Source organism: Chiloscyllium plagiosum, unplaced genomic scaffold (genome assembly GCF_037043375.1).
Source record: "Chiloscyllium plagiosum isolate Xiang-an unplaced genomic scaffold, Cpla_swu_hap1 HiC_scaffold_23, whole genome shotgun sequence".
NCBI lineage: Eukaryota > Metazoa > Chordata > Chondrichthyes > Orectolobiformes > Hemiscylliidae > Chiloscyllium > Chiloscyllium plagiosum.
The window spans coordinates 58,847,829-58,866,239 of NW_028270161.1; the positions used below are offsets into that span (position 1 = coordinate 58,847,829).

At 43.5% G+C, this 18,411-nt stretch overlaps 1 protein-coding gene across 1 annotated transcript in view; it reads right to left on the minus strand.

Moving 5' to 3' along the window:
- Positions 1-17,769, minus strand: part of LOC122561440 (coiled-coil domain-containing protein 38-like) — a 72,171-nt gene extending 54,402 nt beyond the window's left edge. Inside the window, exons 1-3 of the mRNA XM_087999723.1 lie at positions 17,700-17,769; positions 14,812-14,915; positions 3,042-3,195 (exon numbers count right to left, since the gene is read on the minus strand). Coding sequence (XP_087855849.1) covers positions 3,042-3,195; positions 14,812-14,915; positions 17,700-17,769 — 328 coding nt within the window. The remainder of the gene's footprint in view (positions 1-3,041; positions 3,196-14,811; positions 14,916-17,699) is intronic.
- Positions 17,770-18,411: the final 642 nt, after the last annotated feature.

An 18,411-nucleotide genomic window follows, 5' to 3' on the forward strand; every position in this document is an offset into this window, starting at 1 on the left:
TGTGACCATTTCCAAGGCTGACCCTTTTTTAGGAGTGCAAAGGTGTCAGGATGGAGGCCTGAGTTTCCATAATAATTTACCAGCTCAAAAAATGATCTAAGCTGCTGGACAGACATAGGAGCCTAACACCTTTGATCACCCTCGCTTTATCTTTCAACAGGTGTAACCCAGTCTTGTCGACTCTGTAGTCCAAGTAGGTGACTGGGGATACCTGGAACACACCGTTATCCCTGCTCAGACATACATCTGTCTTGGAAAAAACACCTTAGGACTACATGCAATTTCTCTTAGTGTTCCTTGTTAGTTTTCCCTGTTATTAGAGCAACATCTGGGTAAATGGCGACCTGAAAAGTTGCAATTCATTCTCAATCATCTGCTGAAAAGTCTCAGTTATTGGTGCAAGCCTTTATGGGTATTAAATGTAGCATCCATCCAGGAATCCTGGTCTAAACATGATTGAAGTGTGGCTCATGTCCAGCTTCATGAAGGACAGCCTGCCTGCCAGCTTTGCATAGGAATCCTCTATGTGAGGGATAGGATAATTATCTAGCTCTGAAAAGCAATTCATCATTTCTTGAAAATCCCCACAATGACAAACTGACCTATCAGGCTTCAAAAATCAGTACAGCAGCCCATTCCATGAGTTGAACTGTTTGACGATCTCTTTGTTTTCCAGCTTTCTGAATTCTGCCTCTACCTTTGTCCATAGGGCAAATGGCACTGAGCGGGTCTTGCAGAATTACGGCATTACTTTCTGGTCAACATGCAAGGTGGCCTTGGCTCCCTTGTTCGTTCCAAGACCTTCCTGAAAAATTGCCGGGTATTTAACTGGGACTTCACTCAGGCAATCATTTTTGAATTAAAAAATGTTGAGCTAATCTAGGTGAATCTCTCACAATCAATTTTAAACAGACAAGTTTGGGCACCAAGCCTTTTACTATACCAGTAAATGAACCAGCTGGTTTTCATAAGAGACTGGAACCAAAGTTGCACCCTTAATCTGTAAAGGTTTCCCAGCTCAGGTTCTCAACTTAGCAAAGGTCTTGCGAAAAGTTAATGGCTGGAGTCCAGAGTAAATTTTATTAAAAATTAGTTCTGTGATTATTGATGTAGCCATGCCAGTATCAGGCTCCAATAGAACTGTATGACTACTTAACCAGATGGTTATCTGGATTGGTTCTGATTTTGACGTTGCGAAGCAATTTAACTGTTTCAAGCCAGATGCAGATGGACTTTCCTCGATACCAGCCTGGAGTCCTCTTACTCAACTTAGATCTAGTAGGGCCCTTTAACTGTCTTGAGGCCACATACCACCACCAACAACAATGGCTAGCTGGCCAGGATCCTAAAGAAAATTTTAACTATTTGGTCAAGGCTTGGCTTTGTTTTAGGGTTTTGCTGTGGGTTGACCTAGAGTCCTACTGATCAGGATATGGCCTGAATTGGTAAGCAATTTCCTTCACTCAAGTGATGTTCCCCAAGTTCAGTCAGACAGGCAAAGTTGTCCACTTCTATTGGAATATCCTGCAACTTATACACTCCACTTGTTGCATATTCCAATGATAAAGCAATTGGAATACCTTTCTGAAGTCTAGTTTTTGCATGTTTACATCATTAATCCCACATACTAGATTGTCCCTAAGCATCTCATTAAAGGTTAAACCAAAGTCACAGGCTTCTGCCAGTTACCTTAACCTAGTCAAAAAACCCAATACGGAATGTTAGGCTCCTAATGACAGAAAAATCTACAGTTCCACAGGCTGCCAGGAAAATTGCTTGTTGTTTTTGTCTTTCACAATGTAATTTGCCTGAATAAAATACTGCATTTTTTCTACATACTGGCTCCAGTGCTCGATGGCAGGGTCAAATGAGTCAAGCTTTCCAAACAAAGACATAATGTAAGGAATGCTTACCCAAACTATAACTGTTGCAAGTTTCTTCAGAAATGTGACCCCATACTCATCACCACTGAAATGACTCCACAGAGGTTGGTACCCTGTCACCAAGTCACCCTTTATTTACATATGAACAGGCCTTGACTTTAGTACTGCCTCATTCAGAGTTAGTTCTCAGAATGTTAGCGTCTCTGATGCGCTTTTTGTTTTGATGACACTCCACTCTTTATCTGTCAGCCAGGGCTAGCTGATTGAACCAGATTAATAGCCCCAGTCAGGGAACTAAAACTCCAAAAGGTCCTTCTGGCTGACCATGTTACAATCACCTCAGCACCCTTGAAGGTTTACAGGTCTAGTGGGCACTGCGGAGGCTGGAGTTCATTAACTCCAACTCCCATGACATTGTTATTTAGTTGCTCTGAGTTTCTCCCTTCAGGTTGTTTGACATTAGTTAAGTTACAGTGTTCCTGATTGTCAATTTTTGTTTTTCATCTTTTATACAGAAAGAAAATGTTGAGTTCTCCCCAGGATGGGTTGGATCTAGACGGGTAGACGGGCTAGAAAAGAAAGGTGGAAATTTATGTTTGTATTGCAGATTTACAACAAAAGCTTAGTAAATCTCTGAAAATTTGTATTGCCTAATTCAACAAATGGATAACAGTCTGAATAAATGCTGATCTTACAGTCAGTGTTGAATCTTGTTGTGTCAATAGGTGATCGATCACAGAAAAGATTCTTCAGTAAAATCAGGTGTTACATTAATTAGAGTGTGGCTTGAGGTATGCCATTTGTAGAAAGCTTTGCAGCAATTTATCAAGGATGCAGACTCAGGTACAGATTGTTGACTGATTCCTGGATGTCAAGGCTCACATATGGAGAGACTTGATTAGTCAGGGCTATATTCACTGCAGTTTAGAAGAAAGCGCAAGTATTTGCAGGGAGTCCAGAACCAGGAGTCACAGTTCAGTTATCTGGGATAGGAAATTTAAGACTGAGATGAGAGGAAATGTCTTCAACTAGAGAATGATGGCTAGAGAAAGCAGTTGAGGCCAAAACTTTGAATGCTTTCGGGAAGAAGTTTGATAGTTCTCATGACTAAAGGGATCAAATGGGAGAGTGGAGGCAAAGCACAAACTGAATTTTCACCTGTAACAAAACACACAGATTTGGGCTTTTCATTTATCTTGTCTTCATCTTGCTCTTCCAAGGCAAATCTTCGCCAGCTGCCAGAAAAAGATTTTCTTCTCGATGCAAAGGTACTTTTCAAATAACCCGGTCCACTGTGTGCATTTAGTAATTCCTGAATAAAAGCACAAACATTAACTACAACAGCAAGCAACTTAATGATAGTGATTTAGCACTCTAGCGCTTATCCCTGAGCCCCTGAACCTCTACAGACATGTGGAACAGAGCACAACACAAGCCAGTATCAAATCTCATGAGTTGAAATCACAGTTCAGAGATTTCAGTACATAATCCAGGCAGCCACTGAGGGAGTGCTGTACTGTAGAAAGTGATATTTCCTCCATGTCATGCGCAGGAGATAGCACCAAACAGCTCATTCCCTATAAGATATTACACATCATTATCCACCCAAAAGAAATTTTAACATACCACACATTGTAACAAACAGGCCATGCATGACAAAAATAACTTAAAAGGGGTCCTTGATTGTAGGCACTGCCTTTCACATGAAATCTTAAACCAAGGTGCATGAAAAGATCACACAGCAACATTCGTGCTATATATAAGAACCACATGAGAGCCACACAATGACCATCTCCAACTAGATAGAATTCAACCGTTGCCCCTTAACATGCAATGGCATTACCGTCATGGACTTCTAAGCTATTTACATCATGAGGATTACCATTGATCAGAAACTCAACTGTAATCTGAGAAATAAGAAAGGGATGATCACCTTATTGGGATTGCATTATAGACCCCCCCCTAATAACAGGAAATTGAGAAATAAATTTGTAAGGAGATTTCAGTTATTTGCAAGAATAATAGGGTGGTTATGGAAGGGGGTTTTAACTTTCTAAACATAGACTGGGACTGCCATAGTATTAAGGTTTAGATGGAGAGGAATTTGTTAAATGTGTACAAGAAAATGTTCTGATTCAATATGTGGGTGCACCTACTAGAGAAGGTCCGTAACCAACTCATCCCACACGGATTCCGGTGCAAAACTTGACCTACTCTTGGGAAATAAGGCAGGGCAGGTGACTGAGGTGTCAATGGGGGAGCACTTTGGAGCCAGTGACCATAATTCTATTAGATTTAAAATAGCGATGGAAAAGGATAGACCAGATCTAAAAGTTGAAGTTCTGAATTGGAGGAAGGCCAACTTTGACGTATTAGGCAAGAACTTTCAAAAGCTGATTAGGAGCATATGTTTGCAGGTAAAGGGATGGCTGGGAAATGGGAAGCCTTCAGGAATGAGACAACGAGAATCCAGCGAAAATATATTCCTGTTAGGGTGAAAGGAAAGGCTGGTAGGTGTAGGGAATGCTGGGTGACTAGATAAATTGAGGTTTTGGTTAAGAAGAAGGAAGCAAATGTCAAGTAGAGACAGCAGAGATTGAGTGAATTCTTAGAAGAGTATAAAGGCAGTAGGAGTATACTGAAGAGGGAAATCAGGAGGGCAAAAATGAGACATGAGATAGCTTTGGCAAATAGGGTTAAGGAGAATTGAAATGGATTTTATATATACATTAAGGACAAAAGAGTAACGAGGGAAACAATATGACCCCTCAAAAGATCAGCAAGGCAGCTTATGTGTGAGCTGCTAGAGATGGAGGAGATACTGAACAAGTATTTTGCATCAGTATTTACTTTAGAGAAGGACATGGAAGAGATAGAATGTAGGAAAGTAGATGGTACCATCTTGAAAAATATCCATATTACAGAGGAAGTGCTGCCAAATGTCTTGAAATGCATAACAGTGGATAAATCCCCAGGACCTGTTGAGGTGTACCCTAGAAATCTGTGGGAAGTGATTGTTGGGCCTCTTGCTGAGATATTTGTATCATCGATAGTCACAGGTGAAGTGCTGGAAGACTGGAGGTTGGCTAACGTGGTGCCGCTGTTTAAGAAAGATGGTAAGGAAAAGGCAGGGAACTATCGATCAGTGAGCCTGACATCGGTGGTGAGCAAGTTGTTGGAAGGAATCCTAAGGGGCAGGATTTACATGTATTTGAAAAGGAAAGAACTGATTAGGGATAGTCAACATGGCTTTATGCGTAGGAAATCATGTCTCACAAACTTGATTGAGTTTTTAAAAGAAGTAACACAGATGGTTGATGAGGGCAGAGCAGTAGATGTGATCTATATGGACTTCAATAAGGCATTTGACAAGGTTCCCCATGGGAGACTGGTTAGCCAGGTTATATCTCATGGAATACAGGGAGAACTAGCCATTTGGATACAGAACTGGCTCAAAGGTAGAAGATAGAGGGTGGTGGTGGAGGGTTGCTTTTCACACTGGATGCCTGTGACCAGTGGAGTGCCATAAGGTTCTGTGCTGGGTCCACTACTTTTTATCATTTATATAAATGATTTGGACATGAACATAGGAGGTATAGTGGTACGCTTGCAGATGACACCAAAATTGGAGGTGTAGTGGACAGCAAAGAAGGTTACTTCAGAGTACAACAGGATCTTGATCAGATGGACCAATGGGCTGAGGCGGGGCAGATGGAGTTTAATTTAGATAAATGCAAAGTGCTGCATTTTGTGAAAGCAAATTTTAGCAGGACTTATACACTTAATGGTAACATCCTGGGGAGTGTTGTCAAACAAAGAGATCTTGGAGTGTAGGTTCATAGTTCCTTGCAAGTAGAGTTGCAGGGAGATAGGACAGTGAAGGTGGTGTTTGGTATGCTTTCCTTTATTGGTCAGAGTATTGAGTACAAGAGTTGGGAGGTTATGTTGCAGTTGTACAGGATATTGGTTAGGCCTCATTTAGAATATTGCGTGCAATTCTGGTCTCCTTCCTAATGAATGGATGTTGTGAAATTTGAAAGGGTTCAGAAAAGATTGACAAGGATGTTGCCGGGGTTGGAGGATTTCAGCTATAGGGAGAGGCTAAATAGACTGAGAGAAAGCAAGCACTGCAGATGTTGGAGATCAGAATCAAAGAGTGTGGTGCTGGGAAAGCACAGCTAGTCAGACAGCATCCGAGGAGCTGGGGAATAGACTTTTCGAACATAAGCTCTTCAAAGAATGAGTCAATGGTCCAAGGGGGCTGACAGATAAATGGGAGGGGGTACGGGGCTGGCAGAAAGTACCCGAGAATGCGATAAGTAGTTGAACGTAGGGGTGAAGGTGATCGGTCGGAGAGGAGGGTGGAGCGGATAGGTGGGAAAAACAATGCACAGGTCGGACAGATCAAGAGGGCGGTGCTCAGTTGGAAGGTTGGGACTGAGATAAGGTGGAGGGAGGGGAAATGAGGAAACTGGTGAAATCCACATTGATCCCGTGTGGTTGGAGGGTCACAAAGTGGAAGATGAGGCATTCTTCCTTGAGGTGTTGGGTGGTAAGGGTTCGGCAATAGAGGAGGCCCAGGACCTGCATGTCCTTGGTGGAATGGGAGGGGAGGTTAAAGTACCCGGCCATGGGGCAGTGGGGTTGTTTTGTGCGTGTGTCATGGAGATGTTTTCCGAAGCATTCCACCAGTAGGTGTCCTGTCTCCTGAATGTCGAGGAAACCACATTGGGAGCAATGGATATAGTAGATGTGTGCAGAAGTGCAGGTAAATCTCTGACAGACGTGGAAGGCTTCTTTGTGGCCTTGGACAGAGGTAATTGGGGGGAGGTATGGGCGCAGGCTTTGCAATTCCTGTGGTGTCAGTGAAAGGTACCTGGAGGAGAGGATGAGTTAGTGGGGGGCATTGACATAACAAGGGAGTCGTAGAGGGAATGGTCTTTGCAGAATGCAGATAGGGGTGAGGAGGGAAATATATTCCTGGTGGTGGGGTCTGTTTGTCAGTGGTGGACGTGGCTGAGGATAATGTGATGTAACCGGAGGTTGGTGGGTGGAAGGTGAGGATCGGGTGGTTCTGTCCTTGTGATTGGAGGGATGGGGCTCGAGGCAAGGGGAGTGCAGGAAGTGAATGAGATGCGCTGGAGGGCATCGTCGACCATGTGGGAGGAGAAATTGCAGTCTTTGAAGGAGGCGGCTATCTGGTATGTTCTGTGGTGGAATTAGTCCTCCTGGGAGGAGATGCGGCAGATGCAGAGGAATTGGGAATAAGGGATAGCGCTTTTATAGGAGACAGGGTGGAAGGTGTAGTCCAGGGAGATGTGGGTGTCGATGGGTTTGTAGTAGATATCAGTGTTGTCAGTGTTCTTCAGGAATCCTGAAGAAGGGCTCATGCCCGAAACGTCGATTCTCCTGCTCCTTGGATGCTGTCTGACCTGCTGCCCTTTTCCAGCAACACATTTTCAGCTCTGATCTCCAGCATCTGCAGTCCTTACTTTCTCCCAGGTGAACTTAAGATCAGAGTGAAACATGTTAGTGAAGTTGATGAACTGTTCAACCTCCTCGTGGGAGCACAAGGTGGTAGCGAGCTTTGAGAAGATTTGTAGCTCAAGTTGAAGTTTTGGATGTAGGTTTACTCGCTGAGCTGGAAGGTTCATTTCCAGACATCTCGTTTCCTTACTAGGTAACATATTCAGTGGGCCTCAGGCGAAGCAATGCTGAAAATTCCTGCTTTCTACTTATATGTTTGGGTTTGTTTGGGTTGGTGATGTCATTCCCTGTGGTGAAGTCACTTCCTGTTCCTTTTCTCAGGGGGTGGTAAATGGGGTCTAACTTGATGTGTTTGTTGATAGAGTTCCAGTTGGAATGCCATGCTTCTAGGAATTCTTGTGAGTGTCTTTGTTTGGCTTGTCCTAGGATGGATGTGTTGTCCCAGTCGAAGTGGCGTCCTTCCATCTGTATGTGAAGATACTAGTGAGAGAGGGTCATGTCTTTTTGTGGCTAGTTGGTGTTCATGTATCCTGGTGGCTAGTTTTCTGCCTGTTTGTCCAATGTAGTGTTTGCTACAATCCTTGCAAGGTATTTTGTAAATGACGTTAGTTTTGCTCATTGTCTGTATAGGGTCTTTTAAGTTCATTAGCTGCTGTTTTAGTGTGTTGTTAGACCCCATCTACCACCCCCTGAAAAAAGGAGCAGGAAGTGACTTCACCACAGGAAATGACATCACCAATCCAAAGAAACCCAAACATATAAATAGAAAGCAGGAATTTTCAGCATTGCTTCGCATGAGGCCCACTGAAGCTGTTACCTACTAAGGTAACGAAACATCTGGAAATGAACCTTGCAGCTCAGCGAGCAAACCTACATCCAAAAGCACAAGGTGGTGCTGATACAATCATCAATGTAGCAGAGGAAAAGGTGGGGAATGGTGCCAGTGTACCTGCGGAAGATGGACTGTTTCATGTACCCAACAAAGAGACAGGGCATGACTGGAACCCATGTGGTGCCCATGCCCTCTTGGGTCTGGTGGAAGTGGGAGGATTCAAAGGAGAACTTATTGAGGGTGAGGGCCAATTCAGCCAAACGAATGAGAGTGTCACTGGAAGGGTACAGGTGGGGTCGATGGGAGAGGAAGAAATGGAGGGCTTGGAAGCCTTCACCATGGCAGATAGATGGGTACAGGGAGTGGATATCCATGGTGAAGATGAGGCATTGGGGGCCAGGAAAACAAAAGTCATGGAGGAGGTGGAGAGCCTGGGTAGTGTCCTGAACATAGGTGGGGAATTCCTGGACCGGAGGATAGGATGATGTCAAAGTATGTAGAGATGAGTTCAGTGGGGCAGGAACAGGTAAAGACAATAGTCAAGTTTGTGAATTTTGGGTAGGAGGTAGAACCGGGTGGTGCGGGGTTCCTGGACTATGAGGTTGGAGGCTGTGCATGGGAGATCTCCTGAGGTGATGAGGTTGTGAACGGTCTGGGAGATGATGGTTTGGTGATGGGAGGTGAGGTTGTGGTCAAGAGGGCAGTAGTAGATGGCCTGGTTTCAGCGGTGAGAAAGTGAGGACTGCAGATGCTGGAGATCAGAGCTGAAAATGTGTTGCTGGAAAAGCGCAGCAGGTCAGGCAGCATCCAAGGAACAGGAGAATCGACGTTTCGGGCATGATTCCTGAAGAAGGGAATATGCCCGAAACATCGATTCTCCTGTTCCTTGGATGCTGCCTGACCTGCTGCGCTTTTCCTGCAACACATTTTCAGCTCTGGTTTCAGTGGTGTAGAGGTTGGTGCGCCAAACTACCACTGTACCCCCCCTTGTCTGCTGGATTGATGGTGAGGTTGGGTTCAGTGGAGGGCTGCATTGCGAGGGTGAGACGTTGGAGTGGGTGAGAAGGGTGGACAGGTTGAGGTGGTCAATGTCCCTGTGGCAGTTGGAAATAAAGAGATCAAGGGCAGGTAACAGGCTCGCACGGGGTATCCAGGTGGATGGGATGTGTTGGAGGCAGGAGAAGGGGTACTCGGAGGGTGGGTGGGAGTCCTGGTGGAAAAAGGCTGAGGTTGTTTTCCCTGGAGCATCAGAGGCTGAGGTTTATAGAGGTTTAGAAAATCATGACGGGCATGGATAGGATAAATAGACAAGGTATTTTCCCTGGGAGAAATTGAGGACTGCAAATGCTGGAAATCAGAGTCAAAAAGTATGTGGTCTTTTCCCTGAGGTGGGGGAGTATAGAACGAGAGGGCATAGGTTTAGGGTGAGTGGGGAAAGATATAAAAGAGACCGAAGGAACAACTTTTTCCAGTGAGGGTAGTGTGTGCATGGGATGAGCTGCCAAAGCAAGTGGTGGAGGCTGGTACAATCACAGCATTTAAAAGGCATCTGGATGGGTATATGAATAGGAAGAGTTTAGAGGGATATGGGTCAAATGCTGGCAAATGGGACAAGATTAGGTTAGGATATCTGTTCAATGTGGACGAGTTGGACCAAAGGGACTAGTTCCATGCTGAACATCTCTGTGTCACTACGGAGTCATCAAGTAACTACAGTGACTACAAGAGCAGGTCAGAGTTTAGTAATACGACAGCAAGTAACTCACCTCCTGACTACCCAAAGCCTGTCCCCTATCAACTAGGCACACATCTGGAGTGTGATGGAATATTCCACATTTGCCTGGATGACTGCAGCTCCAACAACACTCAAGAAGCTTGATACATCCAGTACCAAGCAGACCGCTTGATTGGCATCACATCTCTGAAGGCAACTGCCACCTTCTCCAAAGAAACTGGGTATGGGACAGGAAATACTGGCACACATCCCATTAACAAAGCAAAATAAAATTAGCCAGCTTCCTGGGAGCATTCTATAGTGAGAGATTGAGTAAGAATGTTCTAAATACCCTCGAACTTTAAAAGAAAAGGGACAGGATCTCATTAAAAGATAAACATATTTAAGGGAGTTGTTGAGGTAAATGCTGCCAAAAAATGTGTTGCTGGAAAAACGCAGCAGGTCAGGCAGCATCAAAGGAGTAGGAGAATCAACGTTTCGGGCATTCTTCAGGAATGAGAAGGGCTTATGCCCGAAACATCGATTCTCCTGCTCCTTTGCTGCTGCCTAACCTGCTGCGCTTTTCCAGCAACACATTTTTCAGCTCTGATCTCCAGCATCTGCAGTCCTCATTTTCTGCTAGTAAATGCTGCCAACCCTGTTCCCATTAAGCTGTACATTCCCATGGCAGCCCAGTGCTTGGAAGGTACTACCTTAGTCTTACATTGAATTAAATAATGTGTGCATATGGCCCTACAAGCTATAGAAAAGAACAACACACTGAAAAAGCTGGTTTTGCTCAATGTGTACATTTAAAAGGAACATTGGATTGCCGAATGTTTCCTTTGGCTGACAGTATGTGTGCAGAATGTGGTGCATGTGTATGTCAAGGATGCTATTAATATTAAGGCAAAGAAATTTACCATGATGTTGCTAGGAATAGAGGATTTGAGTTGTAAGAAGAGGCTGGATAGGCTTAGACTTGTTTCAAAGGAGTGCAGGAGGTTGAGGTTTATAAACTAAACTATATTGAGGTTTATAAAATCATGAGGGGTACAAATAAGGTGAATGGCAGGTACCTTTTCCTGAGGGTGGGGGATTTTAATACTAGGGGGCATACTTCTCAGAGGAGAAAAATTTAAAAAAAGACAAGGATCAATATTTTTTTGTTTTACACTGAGACTGGTTTGTGTGTGGAGTGAAATTCCAGAAGAAGTGATGGATGCAGTACAATTTCAACATTTAAAAGACTTTTAGATAAGTACATAGAACATAGAAAAATACAGCGCAGTACAGGCCCTTTGGCCCTCGATGTTGCGCCGATCCAAGCCCACCTAACCTACACTAGCCCACTATCCTCCATATGCCTATCCAATCCCCGTTTAAATGCCCATAAAGAGGGAGAGTCCACCATTGCTACTGGCAGGGCATTCCATGAACTCACGACTCGCTGAGTAAAGAATCTACCCCTAACATCTGTCCTATACCTACCACCCCTTAATTTAAAGCTATGCCCCCTCGTAATAGCTGACTCCATACGTGGAAAAAGGTTCTCATGGTCAACCCTATCTAAACCCCTAATCATCTTGTACACCTCTATCAAGTCACCCCTAAACCTTCTTTTCTCCAATGAAAACAACCCCAAGTGCCTCAGCCTTTCCTCATACGATCTTCCTACCATACCAGGCAACATCCTGGTAAACCTCCTCTGCACCAGTTCCAGTGCCTCCACAGCCTTCCTATAGTATGGCGACCAAAACTGCACACAATACTCCAGATGCGGCCGCACCAGAGTCTTATACAACTGCAACATGACCTCAGGACTCCGGAACTCAATTCCTCTACCAATAAAAGCCAGTACGCTATATGCCTTCTTCACCGCACTATTTAACTGGGTGGCAACTTTCAGAGATCTGTGTACATGGACACCAAGATCCCTCTGCTCATCCACACTACCAAGTATCCGACCATTAGCCCAGTACCCATCTTTTTGTTACTCCTACCAAAGTGAATCACCTCACACTTACCTACATTGAACTCCATTTGCCATCTTTCTGCCCAGCTCAGCAGCTTATCTATATCCCGCTGTAACCTGCCACATCCTTCCTCACTGTCAACAACTCCTCCGACTTTCGTATCATCCGCAAACTTGCTCACCCAACCTTCTAGCCCCTCCTCCAGGTCATTTATAAAAATGACAAACAGCAATGATCCCAAAACAGATCCTTGCGGAAAACCACTAGTAACTGTACTCCAAGATGAACCTTTACCATCAACTACTACCCTCTGTCTTCTTCCAGCCAGCCAATTCCTAATCCAAACCTCCAACTCACCCTCAATGCCATACCTCCGTATTTTTTGCAGTAGCCTACTATGGGGAACCTTATCAAACGCCTTACTAAAATCCATATACACCACATCTACCACTTTACCCTCATTTACCTCCTTAGTCACCTTCTCAAAGAATTCAATAAGGTTTGTGAGGCACGACCTGCCCTTCACAAAACCATGCTGACTATCCTTGATCACATTATTCCTATCCAGATGTTCATAAATCCTATCCCTTACAATTCTCTCTAAGACTTTGCCCACAATAGAAGTGAGACTCACCGGCCTATAGTTACTAGGGTTATCCCTACTCCCCTTCTTGAACAAGGGAACCACATTTGCTATCCTCCAGTCTTCTGGCACTATTCCTGTAGACAACGAGGACATAAAAATCAAGGCCAATGGCTCTGCAATCTCCTCCCTTGCTTCCCAGAGAATCCTAGGAAAAATGTCATCAGGCCCAGGGGACTTATCTATTTTCACCCTTTCCAGAATTTCCAACACCTCTTCCCTACATATCTCAAAGCCGTCCATTCTAATTAATTGTGACTCAGTATTCACATCAGCAACAATGTCCTGTTCCTGAGTGAATACTGACGAAAAGTATTCATTCAGTGCCTCCCCAATCTCTTCAGCCTCCACACGCAACTTCCCACGTCTATCCTTGACTGGACCTATTCCTACCCTAGTCATTCTTTTATTCCTGACATACCTATAGAAAGCCTTTGGGTTTTCCCTAATCCTACCAACTAAGGACTTTTCATGTCCCCTCCTTGCTGCTCTTAGCTCTCTCTTCAGATCCTTCCTGGCTACCTTATAACTCTCAATCGCCCCAATTGAACCTTTACGCCTCATCTTTACATAGGCCGCCCTCTTCCCTTTAACAAGGGATTCCAATTCCTTATTAAACCACGGCTCCCTCACACGACCCTTTCCTCCCTGCCTGACAGGTACATACTTATCAAGGACACTCAATAGTTGCTCCTTGAACAAGCTCCACATATCAATTGCGCCCTTCCCTTGAAGCCTACGTTTCCAAGCCACGCATCCTAAATCGTGCCTCACCGCATCATAATTTCCCTGCCCCCAGCTATAACTCTTGCCCTGCAGTGCACACTTATCCCTCTCCATCACTAGAGTAAAAGTCACCGAATTGTGGTCATTGTCCCCAAAATGCTCACCTACCTCAAATTCTAATACCTGGCCTGGTTCGTTATCCAGAACCAAATCCAGTATGGCCTCACCTCTTGTTGGCCTGTCTACATATTGTGTCAGGAAACCCTCCTGCACACATTGGACAAATACCGACCCATCTAACGAACTCGAGCTATAGCTTTCCCAGTCAATATCTGGAAAGTTAAAGTCCCCCACAACAACCACTCTATTACTTTCACTCTTCTCTTGAATCATCCTCGCAATCCTTTCTTCTACGTCTCTAGGACTATTAGGAGGCCTGTAGAAAACTCCTAACAGGGTGACCTCACCTTTCCTATTCCTAACCTCAGTTCAAACTACCTCAGATGGCGAGTCTTCATCAATCCTCCTTTCCACCGCTGTAATACTATCTTTGTCAAGCAATGCTACACCTCCCCCTCTTTTACTCCCACCTCTGACCCTACTAAAACACTTAAACCCTGGAACCTGCAACAGCCAATCCTGTCCCTGTTCTACCCATGTCTCCATAATAGCCACAACATCGCAATCCCAGGTACCAACCCACGCTGCAAGTTCACCGACCTTATTTCGTATACTTCTTGCATTGAAGTATACACACTTCAAGCCACTTTCCTGTTTACAGGCACCCTCCTTTGAGATTGATGCCATGTTCCTAACCTCCCTACACTCCAGGTCCTGCACCCTAAAGCTACAGTCTAGGTTCCCAAGCCCCTGCAGAGTTAGTTTAAACCCCCCCCACCCCCAAGAGCACTAGCAAACCTCCCCCCAAGGATACTGGTGCCCCTCAGGTTCAGGTGTAGATATAGAGGTTTATAGAGGTCCCACCTTCCCCAGAAAGAACCCCATGAATAAGAAAGATTTGGAGGGATATAGCTAAGCACAGGCTGGTGAGACTAGTTTAGTTTGGGATGACAGTCAGCATGGATGAGTTGTATCGAAGGTTCTGTTTCTGTACTGTACAACTCTACAATGATAACTACAAATGACAATCTCAGATAAAAGTTCAGCTGTTTAAAATGAAGCTAAGGAGAAACTCTTTTACTCAAAGGGTTATGAATCTGTAGAACTGTCTCCCTCAGAAATCTGGATGCTCAGGTTTTGATTAGATTCAAGACGGGAGATGAACCGATTTTTTTTTATGTTAGGAAATCAAGGGATATGGAGATATTGCAGGAAGACGGAGTTAAGGTAGAAAATCAGCCATCTTACTGAATAACAGAAGCAGTTCAGCAGGCTGAATGGTCTATTCCTGCTCTTACTTCTTCTGTTCATGTAAGGGAATCGCTGCAATTACTTCTGTATAATATCACAAATGTAGAACAAGTATTTCAGCAGAGATTGAATAGTTAGGAACTCTGATGTTCTAGCAGCTGCAGAATGCTACTCTTTACCTTTTGTTGCCGTTGTAGGTTTGCTCGGAATTCAATAGCAGTAGTGGGATTAATAAATGGATATATCCGACTTTGCTTCTCACTCCCATCTCGCTTTTGTAATACTGGATGGGAACGGAAAACATGCTTAAACTTCAAAAGATTTCATGACTAACTTCCCGTATAATAAAATAAAAACAAATTCAAGAACATGACAAACAAAGCATTGTTTTTCCACAGTTGAAAAGTGTGGCACTGGAAAAGCACAGCAGGTCAGGCAGCATCTGAGGAGCAGGATAGCTGACGAAATGTTGACTCTCCTGTTACTCGATGCTGCCTCACACTTTTCGACTCTGGCTCTCCAGCATGTGCAGTCCACACTTTCTTCTACTTGTTTTTCACAGATTGGTAAGAATGAAGTACTTGTTCCCACAGAAAATGATGAAAGGGGGGGAAAACAGACAGTTGGTCACACAATGACTATCACCAATAAGAGACATTCTAACCATCACAACTGGACATTCAATGGTATTACCATCATTGAATCTCCAATTCAATAATGGGGTTACCATTGACCGGAAACTCAACTGCACTTGCCATATAAACATAGTGGTTACAAGAGTAGGTCAGAGGTTAGAGACACTGCGGCAACTAACCCACCACCACCTGACTCCCCAAAGCCTGTCTACCATCTGCAAGGCACAATTCAGGAGCGTGATGGAATACTCTACACTTGCCTGGATGGACACAACTAACACCACTCCAGGACAAAGCAGTTCTTTGATTGCTACCACATCCATTCCCTCCATGACTGAAGCTCAATAGCAGCAGTGTGCATCATCTACAAGATGCACTGTAGAAATTCACCAAAGCTGCTCTGAATATTCTGCTTATAACTGGCCACTGGCACATGCTCCAGAACAGTTAACAACATCTAAATAAGACTTCTCATAACATTCATAAATAATACAAAAGTTAGTTTGTCCAATCTCCCAATGTGTCCTTTAAAACAAAAATTCCAGGATTCAGATCCAGATCTGCACGACTGCCAAAAACTAGCTAATTCTTCCTTGGAGGATTTGTTATCCATGGTTGAAATTTGGAGAAATACTGTGATGAGACTAATGAACAGGGGCAAAAACTCCTCCCACCAACTGAAGCAAACATACAAATGGTTATTATTTGTGAAAATAACAGAATGCAACGGAATCAAATCATTTGTGGCTTAGAAGGCTTAATTGCTCAGATTGTTCTCCAGTTGTGACGAGCGTTCCAACTTATTAATTAGGGTTGTATACCACACCCAGCAAAAAGAGGCCATCAAGAATCATTCTGCCCCTCTGGAATATTCTTTCTGGGTTTTGCCAAAATTCAACAACAATGTTTCAGGATTCATGAAACCTTCAGCCTCCAGGTTTCTATGCAGCACTAGTTAAGCACCAGCTCCGATACAATCCTCTGCTCAGTAGCCCTCATGTGTGAGAAAGCAATCTAGGACTGAGATTTTCATTTCAACATTGATGTTAAACATCCCCCACATCCCATTGCAGTCAGCTTGTGATGGTTCTCTGCTGCTTCCTTGTCAGTTCAAGTGTGCCCCAATTACCTTCTCACCGTGTGTTACTGGTCAAAGGCTAAGACTAATTAATAGTACATTGTTGAATACCAGTTGTGGAATTCATTTTATTAAAATCTTATTCACTATATGGTCCTTTTCTATTTCACTCCTAACCAACAACATAATTTAAACCTTTGTTTCTGGGTCTCCTGGTTTGAAACACTTACACCTAACCAGTTCGAAATTGTTGCCATCCTCTGCTAAGGTCTACAAGACCTACAATACTCTTTCAGACAGGATTTAGCAAAACTAAACAACGAAAAATTCTGACAGACACTAGTTAGTTAGTAACAGAGTTATATTTCAGGCTAGATACAACAGCATCTGGCATCATTGTACAGTCTGATCAAATATGAACATGTGATAGAAAACTAAAATGTTGTTATCGACTCAGTGAAGCAATGCAGAATTTCAATTAAAGGACTGAATTGTTGTAAAGTTTTACTTCTCTCCTTCACATTATTTTCCCCTTTGCCTTTATTGAAGTTTCCCCTGGTTTTGCAAAAACGCCCATCAAATGTTAGATGAATTACTGATCGATGAGGGAGTAAAGGCTTCTGGGAGGAAGATAAGAGAATGGAACTGAAATCACAACCACGACCTTACTGAATGGTGGAGCTGCCTTAAAGGGCTGAATGGCCTATTGCTGTTCTGTACTCCCCCATCCCTATCAGAAGGGTAATGTTGCCAGGTATCTGGATTTGGTTAATATATTTATCTAAATTAAACTCCATCTTCCACTTCTCAGCCCATTGGCCCATCTGATCAAGATCCTGTTGTAATCTGAGGTAACCTTCACTGTCCACTATACCTCCAATGGTGGGGGAGGGCATTGGTTTAGGGTGAGAGGGGAAAGATATAAAAGAGATCTAAGGGGCAACTTTTTCACGCAGAGGGTGGTAAGTGTACAGAATGAGCTGCCAGAGGAAGTGGTGGACGCTAGTTCAATTGCAACGTTTAAAAAGCATCTGGATGGGTATATGAATAGGAAGGATTTGGAGGGATATGGGCCAGGTGCTGGGAGGTGGGACTAGATTGGGTTGGGATATCTGGTCAGCATGGACGAGTTGGACCAAAGGGTCTGTTTCCATGCTGTACATCTCTTTGACTCTATGACTCTATGAATCGGCTACACTAGCATTAGAGCACAGTTGTCTTTGATGTACTTGAGACACAGCATTCTAGAACATGTGTGGAATTTGAGAAATAGCATGCAATTACCATTAATATTTCTGAATATAGCGAAAGCCATTCTGCAATGGTGCTAGCATGTTAACTTAAGAGCACTTACGTGGAAATGTATCCACAGTCCCAGAAGCTGGTGTTAGTGAGGGCAGGTTTGTGATCACTCCTGTTGCCATAGTTGCGGCTGCTTTATCATCACCTGGATAATAAATATCATCAGCTGTCAGGTCCAATGAAAATTTAGACAATAATAGAGACCTCTTCAGTTTGTAAACTTATTTACCTTCTAGGACTGCCCAAGCTCAAGGTTACAATCAAATTAAGTTCTAAGGGTAGACAAAATCAGTGTCTATTATTAATATTTTTCTTTACAATATAATTTTAAATAGAGATTTTAAAATATTTGGTTCAAAACAAAACATTGTTTGAAGTCAACACATCAACTTCAATAGTCACTGAGGGATTTCATAATTTTATTTATTTTCAGGATGTGGGTGTCACTGGCAAAGCCAGAATTTATTGCCCATTCTGAACTGCTCTAAGAAGTTTAAAGTTTTAAAGCCTTTTTCAAAATACTGTCAAATGAAGCAAGGAAAATGACTTTATTTTTCTAACAGCAAATTAATGAACAACTTAGGTTAACTTTTAATAATAACAAAGAACAATACAGCACAGGAACAGGCCCTTTAGCCCTCCAAGCCTGTGCAGACACATTTTGCCCTTCCATACTAAAACTGTCTTCACTTCCGTATCCCTCTATTCCCTTCCTATTCAAGTATTTGACCAGGTGTTTCTTGAATGGTCTATTGTATCTGCTT